Source organism: Heptranchias perlo, chromosome 10, assembly GCF_035084215.1.
Source record: "Heptranchias perlo isolate sHepPer1 chromosome 10, sHepPer1.hap1, whole genome shotgun sequence".
Classification (NCBI taxonomy): domain Eukaryota; kingdom Metazoa; phylum Chordata; class Chondrichthyes; order Hexanchiformes; family Hexanchidae; genus Heptranchias; species Heptranchias perlo.
Genome location: NC_090334.1, coordinates 73,751,695 through 73,771,525, shown reverse-complemented (window position 1 = coordinate 73,771,525; position 19,831 = coordinate 73,751,695). Strand labels below are relative to the sequence as shown.

Sequence of the window (19,831 nt, the reverse complement as noted above, 5' to 3'; positions counted from 1 at the left end):
GAGGGGGATGAAGAGCCTACTCCTATGTTCCTAGAGGTCGTCGTCACAAGTTGAATTTCTGGTCGGATCCCATTGCCCCCAAGTTGGTGCTTTAATTTACACACGAGCAGAAAATACAGGAAATGCACAGTAATTTTGTTAACCTGTATTTTTCTACGTACAGATGCTAACAGTTCAGATGTAGACTCTTTGCCAGTTCTATTTATTTCCAACATTTTCAGTTTTTGCAGTCCCTGTGCTGAGAAATGGGACATTTGCCATTTCGGTCATCCAGTGTCAAAATCAAGCATTCCCAGGTTAAGTATGGCACAGCTAGATGCAGAGTGTAGTTCCCTCAACTCTGCCCTGACATTATACCTCACTCTCACCTCAAGAGCATCCCCTACTGCACCATTATGACATTTTTCCATTTTCCATACCAATTATTGTCAATCCTTATTAAAGTTAGAAGCAGTTTTGTGTTTTGGGCCCATGCTCACTAGGAACTGGATTGTGACTGTCCAAACTCATTTCCTGTTAGGATCCTTACAGCCAGCAGACAGGAGACTTTGTGCTGATTTGAACCCAAGATCCAGAGGCGAAAGAAAGACTTGCATTTATATAGCGCCTCAGGACGTCCCAAAATGCTCTACAACCAAAGTACTTTTTTTAAAGCATAGTCACTGCTGTACTGTGAATACTTTTATTTATACTCCAAGTTGAAACTGGAAATCCAAGATTGTGATTTCAGACTAATTTATTTCCAAGTGATAAGTTTATTTGCCTAGTGTAATCTTACCACTCCAATGATCCCACGGTAAGTCCTGATGCTGATTTTATTTTTTCTCTCTATCCTTGTGCTGAATATGATTAATGGAATTTTTTTTAAATGTAGCTTTACTGGCACAGTCATCAAAGATGTCCTCAACATGGGTTCATACAACTACCTGGGCTTTGCTGAGAGCCGTGGCTTCTGTGCGGACGCAGCAACCAAAGCGACCATCCAGTATGGAACTGGCATTTGTAGCACGCGGCAAGAGATTGGTGAGTCACGATGTCGCAGGCGTAAATCTATACAATTTCTTTTAGCCTGTCATTAAATTTCCGGGGGGGGGGGGGGGAGTATTGATAGTTATCACCAGCTGGTGCTGAATGATCTCTGCTGTAAAACAACTGTGCTTCCAGTTACTGAATATTTGTGACATAGGTGCTTACAGCAAAAACTACTCTTGAGGAAACCTACCCAGTGATGTGAGCAATTATACAGGGAGAGGCGATGAGAATTTTTTTCAACTCACTAAAAGAATATTACAGCATGAGCTGCTCATGGAGGAAATGTGTGTGAATTCTTCACACAGCATCAACCGTGCTGCTGTGGAGAGGTCAGCTGCATTTCCACAGCGTGAAAGAGGAGGGGAAATTCGAAGGTCTGTCCTCCTGAGTTGCTTACTAGTAAATGCAGAATGGAAATGGCAGAAAGCTGGATGAAGGCAACAAGCAGTTGTTTGGGGACATCTGGTTGTGGCAGAGGGAGACTCCAAGAGGGAGAGTGATAGGAAAGCAAGATATGATTGGAAATACTATACACTACAGGAAACCTCCTTTACCTCAGTTGTTGACTACAGAGCTAATCCTCTTTGGCTGTTCTTAAGAATTGATCTGGATTAAGGTAATTTAAATAATGCAAATCAGGACGTGCTTGAAAAAAATTCCTGTACAGGATAGAGTGAGGTAAATCTTTACTGTAATAATATGCAGTGATAATGCATTTCTGTGGTGCCTTTTTTGTTTCAAACATCACCACAAAGGGTTTTACGACCAGTGAATTACGTTGAAGTGCATTGACAGCTGTTACACAGGCAGAAGTGAGCATTTGCTGCATGACTTTTTAATAAATACAAATGTTTCCAGTAATTGGACATAGATGCAAGAGATTTAGGGCCCAGAGCAGGAGAAACTTTTTCTTGAGTGGGTTAAGGCTGTGGAATGCTCTACTAGAGTTAAGTGATTGAAGCACAGATCATGTCTGACAAAAAGGAACCTAAAAGTCTTCTATAAACATATAAATAGTTGAAAGGGTAGTCAAAGGAAGGGTGGGACAGATTGAGGACTAAAAAGATCATCTTGTGGAGGCAGAGGGTGTGGCTCAAGTACTAAATGAATACTTCACATCTGTCTTCACTAGAGAAGAGGATGCTGCCATTGTAGCAGTAAAGGAGAAGATAGGATAAAAATAGATAAAGTGGAAATACTTAAGATTGGCAGCACTGAAAGTAGAAAAGTCACCCGGTCCAGATGGGTTGCATACTAGGTTACTGAGGGAGGCAAGGGTGGAAATTGCGGAGGCTCTGGCCACAATCTTCTAATCCTCCTTAGATATGGAGACGATACTGGAGGATTGCAAATGTCACACCCCTGTTCAAAAAAGGGACAGGATAAACCCGGCAATTACAGGCCAGTCAGCCTAACGTCGGAGGGGGAACTTTGAGACAACAATCCAGGAGAAAATGAATTGGCACTTGGAAAAGTATGTGCTAATAAATGAAGGTCAGCATGGATTTGTTAAAGGAAAATCGTGTTTGACTAACTTGATTGAGTTCTTTGAAGTAACAGAAAGGGTTGATGAGGGTAGTGCAGTTGATGTGTATATGGACTTTCAAAAGGCATTTGATAAAGTGCCACATAATAGACTCATTAGCAAAATTAAAGCCCATGGGATTAAAAGGGACAGTGGCAGTGTGGATGCATAATTGATTAGGGGACAGCAAGCAGAGAGTAGTGGCGAACCGTTGTTTTTCAGACAGGAGAAAAGTGTACAGTGGTGGTCCCCAGGGGTCAGTATTAGGACTACTGCTCTTTTTGACATATATTAATGACCTGGACTTGGGTATAGAGGGTATAATTTCAAAGTTTGCTTATGGGATCATGTGTTTTAACAATCTAGGCATAGAGTACAAAAGCAAGGAAGTTATGCAAAACCTTTATAAAACACTGGTTAGGCCTCAGCTGGAGTATTGTGTTCAATTCTGCACGCCACACTTTAGGAAGGATGTCAAAGCCTTAGGAAGGGTGAAGAAGAGATTTACTAGAATGGTGTCAGGGCTGAGGGACTTCAGTTATGTGGAGAAACTGGGATTGTTCTCAGAGCAGAGAAGGTTAAGAGGAGATTTGATAGAGGTGTTCAAAATCATGAAGGGTTTTAATGGAGAAACTTCCAGTGGCAGAAGGGTCGGTAACCAGAGGACACAGATTTAAGGTGACCTGCAAAAGAGCCAGAGATGACACGAGGAAACATTTTTCAACACAGCGAGTTGTAATGATCTGGAATGCACTGTCTGAAAGGGTGGTGGAAGCAGGTTCAATAGTAACTTTCAAAAGGGAATTAGATGAGCACTTGAAGGGAAAAAATTTACAGGGCTATGGGGAAAGAGCAGGGGAATGGGACTAATTGGATAGCTCCTTCGAAGAGCCGGCACAGGCACAATGGGCCGAATGGCCCCTTCTGTGCTGTACCTACTACGATGTCAACATTTGAGATTGTTAGGTAGGTGATTGAAAGGCAGGGGAATAAAGAGATAGGGGAACAGAGCTGGTGGGATTAGGGCTACTGTTCGTGTGAAGGATAAACTCCAACACAGACTGGTTTGGCTGAGCGGCCTGTTTCCTTGTTCAAATTTCTATATAAATGTTCGTACTGTAAAGAAGTTGCCAGAACACGAAGCATGTTATTGGGCGGCTGAGTAACAGGAGTGGCTGCCTTTTTGCTAATGACGTTAGGGTGATTTTTGGTTTTGATATTTTAGATGTACTAAGAAAGAATATGCAATTCTTTGTACTCGAGTGACTCCATTTCTCAGGGTGAACTTGCAGTTCCAGTCTGATTTTTGTTCCTGTTGACAGTTTAATAGGACATGTATAGTGAGAGTAAAATGTTATTTTTTGTACTGTGCTCAGTAGCTCAGTGTTGGTTGTTTATACAGAACTGTGAAGCCACAATATTGTGGTATTGAGTGCAAAGATCTATTTCTGTCCGATGGTCCTATGAATGCATTCCAGAGCCAATGTTTGCTGTTTTCGATTTTTCTCTGGAGAATAAATGTTTCCTCGAACTGCACATCCATGCAGTTCAACTACTGGTCCTTCCATCCTGTGAAAGTTGATAGACCAATGTAAAACCATACTACAGTACCGCTGCTCTGCCACAAGAGGCACTGAATCATTTACCCGAGTGCCTCGGGAAAGAATGGGTCTTGTAGTTGGGGATCTGCTTATCCCTTAAAATTGTGTCTGATTGGAGTTATATCACAGGAAGAACCGTGCTCTTTGAAAACAATGCACATTGTACAAACTTTGAGGGCAAAACTTAAAAATTGCCAGGTGCAGTTTCAAGATCTCAAGATGGTTAATTGTGTTCACAGGTAATCTGGACAAACACGAAGAGATGGAGAAATTGGTGGCTCGGTTCTTGGGAGTTGAGGCAGCCATGGCATTTGGAATGGGATTCGCAACGAACTCCATGAATATTCCTGCTCTTGTTGGCAAGGTTTGTTAACTAGTGTTTCCTTCCACCGTGCCCTGCCCCACCCCAACTTCTCTTCTAAAGGCAGTGACTTGTGTTGGAGTATAGTAGTACAGACAATGGTGGCCTCCTGGCACATCACCACCCAAGTGACCAATGTATCAGCCTAATCAATGAATGGCAGGCTATTTGACTCTAGCCATATGTCAAGCCTTACCTGAAGTCCGCACACCACCTCTTCAGCAGGGATAGAGATTAAGTGCGGGAACTCTGACTGGATCTCTTTCTCTCTCCCCCCACCCCCCCCCCCCACACTGCCTCCATCCCCGGGGGGGGGGGAAAAACAAGGGCCTCAGCATTATGCTAACTGCGGTACTCATGTACTGAGGTCGACTAGTGCAGACCCAGGGACAGAGTCTGGAACCTCAGTACTGCACTACGCTGTGTTTTTACCTACTGTGCTAATGAGGGGGGCAGCTAACCAGCACTTTTAGCTACATTTTGTTTTTTTTTTAAAAAAGTGTGCTGACTCTTATTTTTGGTTACTGAATTATGATTCCAGGTGATGTTATGCCTGGTGGGGTCCTGTAGTGTAGTGGTTATGCTACTGGACTAGCCACTTGGAGATTGTAAATTCAAATCCCACTGTGGCAAGTTGTAAAATTGAATTCAGCAAATCTGTTAATTTGTAGACCGGCACCAGGGAAAAAAAATGACAATGACTGCCATTAAAAGCCCAACTGGTTCACTGCAGCCCTCCATGGAAGGGAGCCTGCCACCCCTAGTCTGGCCTACATATGATTCTAGTGGTTGACTCTTGACGCTTTTTGAAGTAGCTCAGCAACCCCACTCAATTGTAAAAGAATTGGTGTGAAGAAAGAGGCCCTCCGTCACCACCTCAGTGCAAGTCCAACTCCCACCTCCCAAGTACAGATCAAACAATACATTTTGTGTATTTTGATAGTACTGCTCTTCCAAGGGATTGGGGCTATTTGTGCATATATTTGAGTTTCATTCGTTGTAACTATTAATGTTGAATTTGAAGTACAGGGAAACACTGCTTATATATCATTGGCTGTTGATGCCGGATAATTCCACACCGGAGTCTTGGGAACCGTTGTTAAGGTGTAAGCCGTGCCAGGTTTACACTTTTTCAGATGTTAGACCCTTGAATCCAGCCATCCTCTAGGATCCTCTGTTGCTTTGAGACGAGAGGTATAGATCAAAACAAGATATTGATGCAACACCAAAGTAATGCATACACATCCTCCTCTTCCTGCCAGCCCCAAAATGTGTTTGATGATTACGTGGGAGAGATTTTCAGATTCACGGTGGTAGAAGTTATTATAGACGCCAACTGCGGCTGCAGCGGTTAAAAGCCAGGAACATCTGATCTTAATCCAGAGTAATGATTGATTTTATATGGCCAGCAGAATCCTCCGATTATCATCCAAACCATTTTTTGGAGCGGGGGGGGGGGGGGGGGGGGAAGAGGAGGGAGATAAAGAAGAGTTTAAATTCTTTGTTTCTCCTTTGGCTGCCAAGTGACCTGACCTGTCTTCAATGATCTGAGCTGGTCACGCACAGGTGTGTGAGAGCAGTTTGGAAACAACAATGTCCATCATTCACTCCTGCTTTGGCCACAATAGAATGGTAGAGTTTAGGCAAGTTTTAATAATAGCAGGAATATTGCTTATGATTTTATTGCTTTTAGATGAGAGGGTTTGTATTGTAAAATAAATTGTATAATATTGGGATGTTAACTTTCCTCCTTTCACTCGTGGGATGAATCCATACTTAAATGTGGGGTTTCATATTTATGACTAAGATGTAGTCTTGTGACACTAAAATACTTGGGCAGTGCTCCCAATTTTTTCCCCCATTTCTTATGCAAGAATATTTGTGCATATTGGGCAAAACTGTCAACATGCCATCCTTAGAGAACCATGGGAATGTGGGAGTGATTGCAAGATGTTTCTAGAAAAAACATAGAATTCCTCCCCGGTATTTATTTGAACAATACCTGATTAGTTCAGATAACTGATGTTATTGGGTATGTACTTTTTTTGCCCACAGCAGATGTCTTGGTGCTCACTGACTTGTATTCTGGAGTTGCATGATGATAGCCACGTTGAAGGATTAGCAATTGTAACTGAAGATTAACCATGATCTAGTGATAATCAACAGTGGATTACTGAGCAATAACAATCTTTGTGTGTTGGCTCTTCTGATAAACTGACTGTACCAGTACAATTAAAGTATGGCAGAGCTGGTTGAAATCCATTTGAAGGGTAGCCTGGAATAGTGTGTTGGTGTTGCCAACATGCTGTGACAGAGTTGTAGGGCAGTGATTCATACCCTCAGTTCTCCATGTGACTAGGTTCCAATTTCAGCTATGTTGGACATTGAACAGATCCTTGGTGCTTCCCCACGGAGCAAGAGGAAACTGCTGCGTTGTCCCCTTGGGCTGTATTTTGTTATAATGGGGGGGGGTGGGGGGGAATTACAATTTTCTCAAACTTGTAGTCCCATCAACCCTTAGAGGGGTTTTTAAAAAAATAATCAGTTCTAAAGTTTTTTTTAAAAACTGTATATTTTCCATCTTCAGGGCTGTCTTATCTTGAGCGATGAACTAAATCATGCCTCATTAGTACTTGGAGCCAGACTTTCAGGTGCAACCATCAGAGTTTTCAAGCACAACAGTAAGTAGACCAGAAATATGGCTTAAAGAATATATGCACAGGTGTAGACAGTGAAAACTTTGAAATAAATGCAGAATGATGAATACCTGGGTGTGAGCTGTAAAGTTGTATTGTTTTGTTGAGCAGTTTGTGAGCACCTGAGCTCGAAGATTGCACTAGTTTTCCAGTCCCTGATGTCATTTTATATAACGCAACTATGTGTTTTCTTTAAACTCTGCAATCACAACTTCTGGGGCTCCCTGAAGCCTCAGCTGCTCAGGCAGTGAGTTGATGAGCCATGCAAAGGGGAGTTTGTCATGTTCAATCAGTATGCACTAAACTGATGCTGGCCAAATTGATTATGGAGCCACACCAGTTAGCCTCAGTGCCTGTCAGTTAGAGAAGGGAAAATCAGCCAGCACTCGTGCTCCTGATAACTATCCAGAGACTTCTGCTGGAAGTGGCTGCGTGGATATTGGGTGAGAGCAAGTTCCAGCTTGGCTATGACCGCACCCCCACCCCCCCACCAAAACCCAGGACTGAGAACTTTTGTCAACACTGTCTAGGTTGATGAAGAATGGCCACTTAGAGTAGACACTGGAAGTGGTGATTGCCCATGAAACGGCGAGCAAGAAACTTCTGCATCTTACTGCTCCTGGAAAATTGAAACATTTCTGTGCCGTGATGTTGCCTCTTAAGTGTTATCTGATGATTTAGCAGTAATACTGGCAATGATTTTCAGCTGATTACTAATTTTGTACCCAATACGTATCATTAGAAATATTCTGTGGGTATTGAGCAAATTCTAGAAATGATGTATTCCACCTTCTGTAATTTACATGGCACAGTTGGTTGCACATACTCCAATAAACTGAAAATGCATAGAAATATATAACCGGCCCATCAGCAGCTACAGTGGGAAAATTTGGGGAGAGTCTTCATCAGAACCAAGAATTTTCTATTACAATTTCTAATCTTAGCTTTGTTTCACCAATATTTTGTTTGTGCTTTCTTAAGGATTGGCAGAGATCTGTAGAAATAAGTGTACATTTTCACACTTGAGGCAAAACAATTGGATTGTTAACTGATGTAAGCATGATTTAAAACATTAAACTCAAAGCTAAATAAATCTTATTGCTTAACGTGATGAGTGGTGACTGTCACTTAATGAACCAGTTCACTTACATAGTCACCCTTTCCCCTTAGTGTCCTGATGTAACAGTAATTGCTCTGTTATGTTAACAGCTTTTCTGTTGATGTGAAAGTTTAAATTTTTTTGTAGCTGATCTTCATAATTGGTCTAGATAGCATAATTTCAAAATATTAATAATCTGCAATCCCTGATTTGTGTTTGTTCTCCAAACCTTTAAAATTTCTGTAATATTTGGCTTGCTCAGATGGTAATGCTCGTATAATTATCCTTTTTATTGGTTTAAAACTGTTCAGTTGGACAAAATTGTTTTTATCTTTGTATTTAATAATCTATACATGTTTATAAATTATGCATTTACCTCAATGGTGTAAATTGATTTTCTTTTTCATTACACCATTCAATATGCCCACTATAATTCTTTTTACAACAAGGAAAGGATGGGAGCTAAGTATGGGGCATGAATGCATCGGGGCAGGAAAGGAGGGAGTGACTCGGAAAGTCAGAGGCTGGAATGGAAAGGGACGCTGAGGCAGGCATTTGAAAATGGGACAGCATCCGAAGGGCATGTGCCAGTATTGGAGGCTTATGTCGGGAGTTGAGAACACATTGAGCAGAGCTTGTTAATTAGGAGAGCAGGCTTGGTACCAGGAGGCAGCCTGGAGTACTGTGTACAGTTTTGGTCTCCTTACATAAGGAAGGATATACTTGCCTTAAAGGGGGTGCAATGAAGGTTTACTAGATTGATTCCTGGGATGAGAGGGTTCTCCTATGAGGAGAGATTGAGTAGAATGGGCCTATGTTCTTGAGTTTAGAAGAATGAGGTGATCTCATTGAAACATATAAAATTCTGAGAGGGCTTGACAGGGTAGATGCTGAGAGGCTGTTTCCCCTGGCCAGAGGGTCTAGAACTGGGGGTCATAGTTTCAAGATAAAGGGTCAGCTATTTAGGACTGAGATGAGGGAAAATTTCTTCGCCCCGAGGGTCGTGAATCTTTTGGAATCCTCTATCCCAGAGGGTTGTGGATGCTCAGTCATTGAGTATATTGAAGACTGAGATCGATGGATATTTGGGCACTAAGGGAATCAAGGGATATGGGAATAGGGCGTGAAAATGGAGTTGAGGTAGAAGATCAGCCATGATCTTATTGAATGGCGGAGCAGACTCGAGAGGCCATATTGCCTACTCTTGCTCCTATTTCTTATGTTCTTACATCAGCCTCAGTGCTAGTCACACTTTGTGCACGTGAAGGGCATGCTATGGCGTGTGGGTGATTTTATATGGTTGTCGATCCAGCTGGGCACGGTGGAGGGTGTAGCTGAGGCCTAGGATTTGCAAGAGTCCCATTGGGATGTTTAGGCTGTGTGTGGTGAAGAGGAGGGAAAAGAATGACCCGTTCTGGGGTATCAAATGCAGAATTCCACTCCCCAGAGGACAGCATGGATGCAGGCAGTTTGATTTTCAGAGGGGGAGGAGAGAGGCAAAAAAGTAATTTTGATTTATATTTTATAAGGTATTTTAATAAAGTACCAGTGTATGAAAGACAGCATGTTATTAAGTTCATTTTAAAATATATTTGTGAACCAAATGGTTTTGAAATATGCTAATTAATTCATGGAGGAAGAGAGGATTTGAATTTTTGTCAAGGCCATATTTCTGATGAGCATTTATATCACCTCAGCAATTTAACATTAGCTAGTTGGAGTCTGGGAGAGTTCTGGTCTGTGTTCCTTGTTTTTTTTTAAATTTCATTCTTGGGATGTGGGTGTCACTGACAAGGCTGGCATTTAATGTCCATCCCTAGTTGTCCTCGAAGGTGGGCTACCTCCTCCAACTGCTGCTCAATCATTAATAGTGAAGATATGCTGTTAGTCATCATGATGCAGTGGAATCTCAAATATCCACAAGTTTTGCAGCAGTTGGGTTTAGCAATATTGGTGAGAACTTTTTAAAAAGTGAAGTGAATATTCTTTTAAATAAAAAGCACTAATCTTTTCAGTACTGCTTTCAGCTGCCATGCCACTGATATTTAGCCTTGTGTTTGAGAAACCAGTAGGGATTGGGTCTTACTATTACACAGTCTAAGTGTCTGGACTGAGGACAGCAAAAATGTGCAAGCAAAACTGGCAATCTTCCAAAGGGAAACTGGTTCTTTTGTGTTTGATCAGCTGGATTGCGCCTCAGTGTTTTTGTTTCAGTATTGTAGACCAAAGGAATTGGTGCTCCTTTTTCAATTCCGTAGCATAGGACAATTCATTTATTACCTCAAGCACCATTGCGTTGTATACTCCAGTTTGATATGTTAATCTTTTACAATTGTTTTTTAAAAATTAAAAAATTTTGAGCAAAAAATGCACAGTGCTTATGAGCATGCTGATAAATTGGTTAGTTAATAGAGCCTTTTGTACTGATAAAGATGGCTGCAGATGTATGGAAGGGGAGGGGAAAGTGTTCGCAAACAAATGATCAAATCCAATTAATGTGTAGTCTCGGAATTTAATGGTGAACTACAGTATGACCAGTATATTGTACAACAACTTGCATTTAAACAGCGCCTTTAACATAGTAAAACGTCCCAAGGTGTTTCACAGGAGCATTAGCAAACGAAATTTGACACCAAGCCATGTAGGGAGATACTAGGACAGATGGCTGGGTTTTAAGGTGCGTCCTAATGGAGGAGAGAGGCAAGAGAGGCGGAGATGTTTAGGGAAGGAATTCCAGAGGTTAGGGCCTAGACAGCTGAAGGCACGGCCGCCAATAGTGAAGGGATTTAAAATCGGGGATGTGCAAGAGGCAAGAATTGAAGGAGCCCAGAGATCTCGAAGGGTTGTAGGGCTGGAGGAGGTTACAGAGATAGGGAGGGGCAAGGTCATGGATGAATTTGAAAACAAGGATGAGAATTTTAAAATTGAGGCATTCCCAGACCGGGAGTCAGTGTAGGCCAATGAGCACGGATGATGGGTGAACGGGACTTGGTGCGAGTTAAGATACGGGCTGCAGAATTTGGATGAGCTCAAGTTTATGGAGGGCAGATGTTAGGCCAGCCGGGAGAGCATTGGAGTAGTCAAGTCTAGAGGTATCAAAGGCATGGATGAGGGCGTCATCTCATTTTAAAGATTTTACCCATTTGTACAAGTGCGAGGGCAGGATGCGCCACTGAATATTCTGCTTATTTTACCTCATTCTCTCACACACTGGATGTATGAAAAATCAAAGGTTGTAGCCAGTTAAAATGGAAACTCAAGCTAATACCATTGATATTCAAAAAAAAGTAGTCATTTTAGCCATGAAGAGGAAGGATTCTCAGAAGATTAAACAGATGAACTCCATTCTTGCCCAACTACCTCCACGTAATCTCTAGCCTGTAACATAGATACCCTAGGCATAAAGGTGTACTCAGCCATCATCACCTTGGCTTTTATTGGGAAATGCAGTTATATTTCAATTATTCTTGCCATTATTGCAATCTTTCAGTATGGCTATGATCCTGTGCAGTTGCAGAAGGCACAGGGGCTCTTGATGGGGCTGTTTGCAACCATAAGAAAATTGAACCAAAATAGAATAAAACCACCCCACCAATTGCATGGCATAATGATACACATGATCTCCAAGACTGTAATCTGATCTCTAGATTCCAATGATTTACAAACAGCACAAGTTACATTGGCATTCGTCATCTGTTAATGGAACCCTGAGTTGCTCAGTTTTAGTTCAGGCAATAATTGCTTACTCTACCAAAACAGCAGAGGTTCTTTGCCTCTTCATATAATAGACGTTATTCTGTGCTGAATTTGCCCCTGTACACTCAGGTAGATTCAGCATCAACATGTTGTAATATAATTCGTAGCACTTTTAACCTCAACTTTTAAAACAGGTCAAGATGGCTAAGTTGGTTCCACCCCTAGAACAAGGCTTGGATAGAAGTAATATCTGCCTGGAGTAAGGGTATTACGTGAAATTAATTTGGGCATTCTCAATCCAGTTCCTAGTGGGTAAAAGTCCACACCACAAAACTGCCCCTAATTTGGCACCAATCTGAAATCTCACACAGGAATGTAAAGTTGTAGCAGTGATGCAGCGGGCGTGCTGAAGCACTTCGGACCAGAGTAGACTGAACTTTATTCTGCATCTAACCATCCTTGTACTTGACCTAGCAGTTCTTGAAGCTGACCAGATGCTTGAAACGGGAAGTGGAAGTGTTCTTAGATTCAGCATTGCTATCTTTCACCTTCGTGAATGAAAAATGCCATTTTACAAAACAAATTCAAGATGCACGTGGTCAGAGCTGTTCTGTTTGCTAGTGCAATCTCTCTCGCTCTCGCACTGTGTGCGTGTCTCGTGCGCTCGCTCTCTCTCGCTGTGTGTCTGTTGATTTCCCTTATTCGCAGTCTGTTTTCTTTGTTGGCTGCACTGACCAGTTCAGAATGTAGGACAGGGGTTGTGAGCAATGTATTGACCATTTGTTTGCATGTCAGCTTTGATTTATGTTAGTGGCTTTTTGGTGTATAACCTTTTTGAGGAATTTTCAGTGATGCTGCTGGTTTGGTGATTGCAAAAATTCATAATTTAACTCTTGTTGCATCAGATTTAAACCCAATTTTAAGAAAAGTAAAGAATTTTTTAAAAAGATTAAAATGAAATCCTAGGAAAGTTGATGGAATGCTTTCTGAGTGCAACCACCTGACTTCTGAATGTTCTGTAACCATAATCTTAGTAAACTGTCTCGGCATCTTACTGCAGGAGACTTGAAATTAAGTAAATCAAAACATATTTGTTTCTGGAAACAAATCCTCGGAAGCATTATTTAGTGTCTTGCCTGCCGTTATTGACTGCACTGGTAGATATGTTGCCTGCCGTTATTGACTGCACTGGTAGATATGTTCATTTCTGTTGCATTTATTTTTAAAAAATCAAAGGTAACAGCGTCTCTTGCTGTATGGTCTTTCCTAAATTGAAAAATCTAGATGCATGGTGAAGACCGACAATGCAGGGCACCACTGGGTGTCGGACGCGGCTTATTTGGTAGCACTCTCTCCTGAGTCATAAGGTTATGGGTTCAATTCCCAGTCCAGGACTTCAGCACAAAATCAAGGCTGACACTCCAGTGGCGTACTGAGGGAATGCAGTACTGTTGGAGGTGCCTTCTTTCGGATGAGATGTTAAACCTAGGTCCCCGTCTGCCCCCTCAGGTGGACATATAAGATCCCATGACTCTTCGAAGAAGAACGTGCGATTTCTCCCTGGTGTCCTGGCCAGTATTTATCCCTCAACCAACATCACTAAAACAGAATATCTGGTAGCTATTTTGTTCCTGTTTGTGGATCTTGCTGTGTGCAAATTGGAGGCTGTGTTTCCCTACAAGTGACTAGACATCAAAAGCACTATGTTGGCTGTAAAGCACTCTGAAGTGCCTTGTGGTCGTGAAGGGCATTATATAAATGCAAGCCCTTTCATTTCCTTGGACCACTGTCTAAAAGGAGTAGGATAGTAGACACTGAATCAAGTGATTGTGATGCCAAGTTTGGATTTATGTAGGATGAACTGGGGACAGCACATTTGACTCTAATGCTCTGCCAAGCCATCTTTGCTTCTTTTAGATTGTAGGAGGAAGTGAAGCTATTGTGCTAAGTGCAAAACACTTGTGTACTATCCCTGCTCATACTAAGGATACTGCTACTGCATGTTGAATAGAATTCCAGTTTGTGCAAATGCTCATGAGACCCTGTAATTTGGTATGTTTACGTTGTTTCTGAATTCATGACCTTTAATAATGTGGTTCGGTAAACATCTGGGAATTGTGCACCCAGGCTCTATGTACAGGATGTGTGATCCTGTTGCTAGCTTGTGATATTTGTATAATGATTATAAGATACAGGTGACTCACTGTTTCCTTTTTGATTTTGGTGATCTCTTTCCCCTCTAGTGTCTCCACTGCACACCTCTTTGGCAGCTGGTAGGTGTACCTGAGCTGTCCAGGGTGACTGGCCCCGCATGTTTGTTTTTCACGCCATCATCTCTGTGGGAAAGCATCTGGTCGCTAACAGCGATTACAGCACCCTGCTGCTCGCTCATGTCTGATATTTGTAACGTGTAATGAATTGTCCTCATAGAAAAACCTACTCAAAGTGAAAACTTATTACATATCAATATTTTGCTCAACCGTAGTGCCAACAGCATTATTTCATGGCTGTGTTAAACGGTTACATTATGTACTAGTCACACTGCACAAATGGTATGAATATAATGGGACCAGCAAAAATCTGTCAAGTAGAAGCATCAGAGGGACGGGCATATACAGCTAGCTTGAGGAGAATAATCCTTTGTGGGAGGTGGGGACAGCTGATTATTGAAATACGATAGTATAGCTAAAGGCTTTGCTGTTCTTTTCCTTTTTATTCTCCTTTGCAGTTCCTACCTGCATCAGTGGATAGGGACTTCCTTCTCACCACCGCCTCTTTTGACCCCTCCACTGTGTCTCATATTTGTTACACTGCTTGTTCGAATGGATGAGCAAAAATTTCTTCCAACTAAATATTGGGAACAACAAAGCCATTGTCTTTGGTCCCCGCCACCGACTCCATCCCTCTCCCTGGCCACTGTCTGAGGCTGAACCAGACCGTTCACAACCGTGGCGTCCTATTTGACCCTGAGCTGAGCTTCCGACCACATATCTGCTCCATCATCAAGACTTTCCACTTCCGTAACATCACCGTCCCCGCTCCTGCCTCAGCTGATTTGCTGCTGAAACCCTTGTCCATGCCTTTGTTATCTCTAGACTCGACTATTCCAATTCTCTCCAGGCCGGCCTCCCATCTTTCACCCTCCATAAACTTGAGCTCATCCAAAACTCCGCCCGTATCCTAACTCGCACCCAGTCCTATTCACCTATCACCCCTGTGCTCGCAGACCTACATTGGTTTTAAAAACAAGAATTTTTAAAATTGCCTCTTTTTTAAATTCTTGTTTTTAAAACCCTCCATGGCCTCGCCCCTCCCTATCTTTGTAACCTCCACCAGCCCTACAACCCTCCAAGATCTCTACACTCCAATTCTTGCCTCTTGCACAGCCACGATTTTAATTGCTCCACCATTGACGGCCATGCCTTCAGCTGCCTAGGCCCTAAGCCCTGGAATTCCCTCCCTAAACTTCTCCACCTCTCTACCTCGTTCTCCTCCTTTTAAGACCCTCCTTAAAACCTACATCTTTAACCAAACTTTTGGTCACCTAATACTTCATTACATGGCTTGGTGTCAAATTTTTGTTAATCACTCTGTGAAGCTCCTTGGGATGTTAAAGGAGCTACATAAATGCAAGTTGTTAAGTCTTCAACACCCTTTCAGCCCAAATCTAAGAATGCGAATCTTTTCCTTCCAATCACATGGCTAGTTGACTCGTGGACCAAGCAAGGGAAGGAGAAAGAAATAAACTGTAAAGTCAGGCCTTTTCCTTTTTTTAACATCCCTGACATGTAGACTAATTAGTGATTGACTGCTATGATTTAGTCAACAACTCCGTTATCATTGTATCCTGCAACTACCAGGATGGTAGAAGGCAAACTAGATGGACCGTGGTCTTTTTTGCCAAGCAATTCCTATGAGAGAGGAGGGACATACAACAGTAAGCACCATCGAATTTATCACTGAACCATTGGGTGAAGTATGGAGTCAATAGTGTTTATTTTTTGAGCTGATCTAAATTGTCATGGTACAAGGCCAAGCATAAGGGGATTGGAGAAAAACCTCGCACCCTCCAAGGCAAATACACTCCACAGGGTTAGAGTAATGCAGCATTTGCTCACCCACCGCCACCTTCCCCTTTCTCCCCAACCTCCGCCACTTGCACCAATCCCTGTCCTCAGGCAAATAATAATGGAGCAGAATCAAATGAAATGCTATAAAATTGTACGCTAATGGCAGGTTGTATAAATGCAGTCCGTAACTACACAATGCTATCAAGGAATTGTTAGTAACCAGCTAAGTCTGAAGTACTACACAACAGTGATCAACATAGGATCAGAAGTGGACCATTCAGCCTCTCGAGCCTGTTCCGCCATTCAATGAGATCATGGTTGATCGGTACCTCAACTCCATTTACCTGCCTTTCCTCCATATCTCTTAATACCCTTGCCTAACAAAATTCTATCAAACTCCTTTTTTAATATGTTCAATTGACCCAGCCTCAACAGCATTTTGGGGGGAGTGTGTTCCAGATTTCCACTATCCTTTGTGTGAATACATAGAATGAATTCCAGATATGGTAGTCGAGGCAAACACACTGAAATCATTTAAGAAACCTGCTATTGGGGCCATGTAGATTCTTTCTGGATGGAGAAGTTATAATGGGCCAACTGGCCTTAGCTACCAATATTGAACCAGTGTCGTGCTTCAGTCGTCATGATTTTTATGCTTTGAATTTGGCTTGGCATTTTAAGGTAACAATGGGGAGTTTTTCTGTGGGCAACCGACAGCTGCTCATGGCTGAACGTGCGAGCTAGTTTATCAATGGATGTTTGTCTAATACCAACTGCATAGTCATTACAATGCTCGTTTTATTTTCAGATATGCAGAGCTTGGATAAATTGCTGAAAGACGCTATTGTACACGGGCAGCCTCGGACTCGCAGACCATGGAAAAAGATTCTCATCGTAGTAGAGGGAATTTACAGGTACAAACACAAGTTCTTGCATTGAGTTACAGAATCCATTCTGAATGAGGCTTTGTGTGCTTTGCAGCGAGTTGGCCGAGCTGGGTAGTGAAATGCTGGAAAAATACCTTTAGTTCATGGCCATACGCGATTTGATGGTCCACTGCCTGCGCCGTCATGCCGTGCTCACGTCACCAAATCATGCAACAGCAAAGCAGCCATTTTTTTAAAAAATGCCACCCCCCCCCTCCCCTGGTCTGCCCTGCCTAAGATCCTGTTCCAGGTGACACTTGGATCCTCTGATTAAATCTCCTTTGTGCTGATGTCCTGGATGAGAGCTGGGAGTTCATCCAAGGTTAGGGCTCAGTATGCATTCAAACGTAGTGATTTAAATTGGCAGTGGTGCACTGACCTGTTGCCAGTGCACTGATATTCTCAGCTGAATGAGCTAGAACTCTGCGTAGTTACTACACGCTGTGTTGCTGTTTATTACTTCGAGGTATATATTTCTGCTACAAATTTAAAATTCATACTTTTCTGTTCCAACCCTTTCATGGCCTTGCCCCTCCCTACATCTGTAATGTCCTCCTGCCCAACAACAACCCCCACCCACTCCGAACACTCCATTCCTCATTCTTCTGACTCCAGCCTTTTGTGCGTCCCCTCCCTTTGCCTTCAGCCACCTCGATCCCACCTTGTGGAAATCCCTCTCTAAACCCCTCCATTTCGCGCTCAAATTTTTTTAACACCCTTAGTTAAAACCCACATCTTCGACCAACCATTTTGGTCGACCCTCCCAATCTCTTTTGGCGCGGCCTCCATTTTTTCCCATGCCTCTGCAAAGGACCACAGGATGTTGTTCTATGTTGAAGACGTGATATAAATACAAGTTGATGGTGCTGCTACTTTTTCCACAGGTGGGGGGAGATGAGGGAAGTGTGCTCATTTAGTTGGTTTCCTCTGAGTATGACAACACAACAAAATTCTTACAGAAAAAGTAACCAGCTGCAAGTGGCCAGTATATAATAGAAATGTGATGACATTTTAGTATGGAACCTGTCATTAAATTCAGAAACCTTTAGAAATCCAACCAACATTGATTCCCTGGTTGTGCCAGTGGTGGAGCATTCGAGTCCGTCTCAATGGGATTGAACTGCTCTCTGTTAGTTTGTAGCAGTTACCAGTTGTGTTGTTCAGTGGAGCTCTAGATCTTGATGGAGTGGAGGCCCTCTGGGGGAGTGAGTACCTGCTGGAGGTATTAAACGCAGCAGAAATCGCAATCCATCTCTGCAGAAGCAAGTTACTTGCTGGTCAGTTGGAGCTTTATTAATCATACCTCTGGAAATGTCTGTGATCCATCCTGAAAACACGTGCTCCTCCTCGTGCGCTGTTCCATGGGTGCCGGCAGCCCTCCCGTACTTTGTCCAAGTTCTCCCTCGCACGTGAATCTTGTCAGTGGGTGTCCGTCAGTTGGCTGTTTGCCTGTGGGAGCATCAGAACCCCGCCCATTCCTGCCCTCATCCGACATCCACACGGGTGCTCTTTCCAGCAGGAGTCAGTGGGTAGCAATCTGGAACAAGAACCCTGCCATGCCCCTTCCCCTGCTCCCAATCCTAGAGGCACTGAGGCTAATTGTAACATCCCAATCACTGTCCCAGCTAACTCAGCATAGACATGGAAATTAAACCTCGGGCATTCTGGTCTGTGAAACTTAAAACTGCATTAGTCCTTTAGCTCCCATGCGGGCATGATAGATAATGTGGTCGCAATCTTAATTGAACTTGGTTATTTAATACCCACATTACTCAGATAGTGGGAAAGCACAGTATTTGTTCATAGAATATAGCTGTTGTTTCAGTTTCTGTTCAGTAAAGTTGATGTATTGTGTGGAGTTGACCCTAACTGAGGGCCAAATGTCTTTTGCTGCAAGTTGGAGATAAGGAAACTGAATATAAATATTCAATTTGAAGGGGGAAGGCAAGAGTAAGGAGAATACTTTTTGAACAACGTCCAAATCCCCTTTTATAGAACAAAGTGATACTCCAACCAGATTTTTTTATTTTTAAAAAAGGCTTCAATTTTGCCATCGCCGTGGAGATCCTAAGTGGCATCTTCCTCCTTGCTGAGTGTTATGTGGAAATCACCGTCTTGCAGCAGCTCCATTGAAAATGGGGGAGTGGGCAAAGCACAATATGAAACTGGTCAGCGGGCTGGTCCAGAGCCACCTGATCCTGGGAAACCATACTATAGAACGGAGATGTAGCGAAACTGGTTCTTTTTTCTTTAAGTTGCAAAGATTTCGGGTTGTGTGGGGGGGGGGGGGGGGCGGGGGAGTACTTTTTACTCTATAACAAGGGGCTGTATTTTGATGAAAAGGTACTTTTATCTGCCCTGCTCTCACCAACCTCCCCTCCCACGCAGGCACACTTTTTCCTCTTCAATTTGCACTAAACTAGTTAACTCCCAATGGTGTAAGTTTTTTTTAAGCTGAATTCCAAATTATCTGTATCCTTTTCTTCTAACATAGGACTTAAAAAGAAAAAAGCGTGCTTATCTGAAATCTGGTGTAAGCAGCTACTATTATCATATCTAAAGATAGCTTGTTCTGTCCTTTGTGGCATCCCATTCACCAGCATCACTCTGGGAACATTAACAAGCAAAGGTTGCTTCATAAGTGTTTGGAACAACTCAGAATTGTACATAGGCAGCAATGCAGAAAAAGGGCTCAGTCTAGATGATCCCGTATGTATGTGGTTTTTGTGTGAATGTACAAATGTAATTCTTTAAAGCTAAAAGATGTAAAAAAAAAATTAACCACAGTAATTTTATTGAAACTACATTCTATTTATCCCTCCCTT

At 42.5% G+C, this 19,831-nt stretch overlaps 1 protein-coding gene across 2 annotated transcripts in view; it reads left to right on the top strand.

Moving 5' to 3' along the window:
- LOC137326698 (serine palmitoyltransferase 2-like) overlaps window positions 1-19,831 on the top strand; it is a 135,704-nt gene that overhangs the window by 57,274 nt on the left and 58,599 nt on the right. For both annotated transcript variants that reach the window (XM_067992026.1, XM_067992025.1), the window contains exons 4-7: window positions 875-1,023; window positions 4,398-4,522; window positions 7,107-7,200; window positions 16,889-16,994. In XM_067992026.1, the coding sequence (XP_067848127.1) occupies window positions 875-1,023; window positions 4,398-4,522; window positions 7,107-7,200; window positions 16,889-16,994 (474 nt within the window). The remainder of the gene's footprint in view (window positions 1-874; window positions 1,024-4,397; window positions 4,523-7,106; window positions 7,201-16,888; window positions 16,995-19,831) is intronic.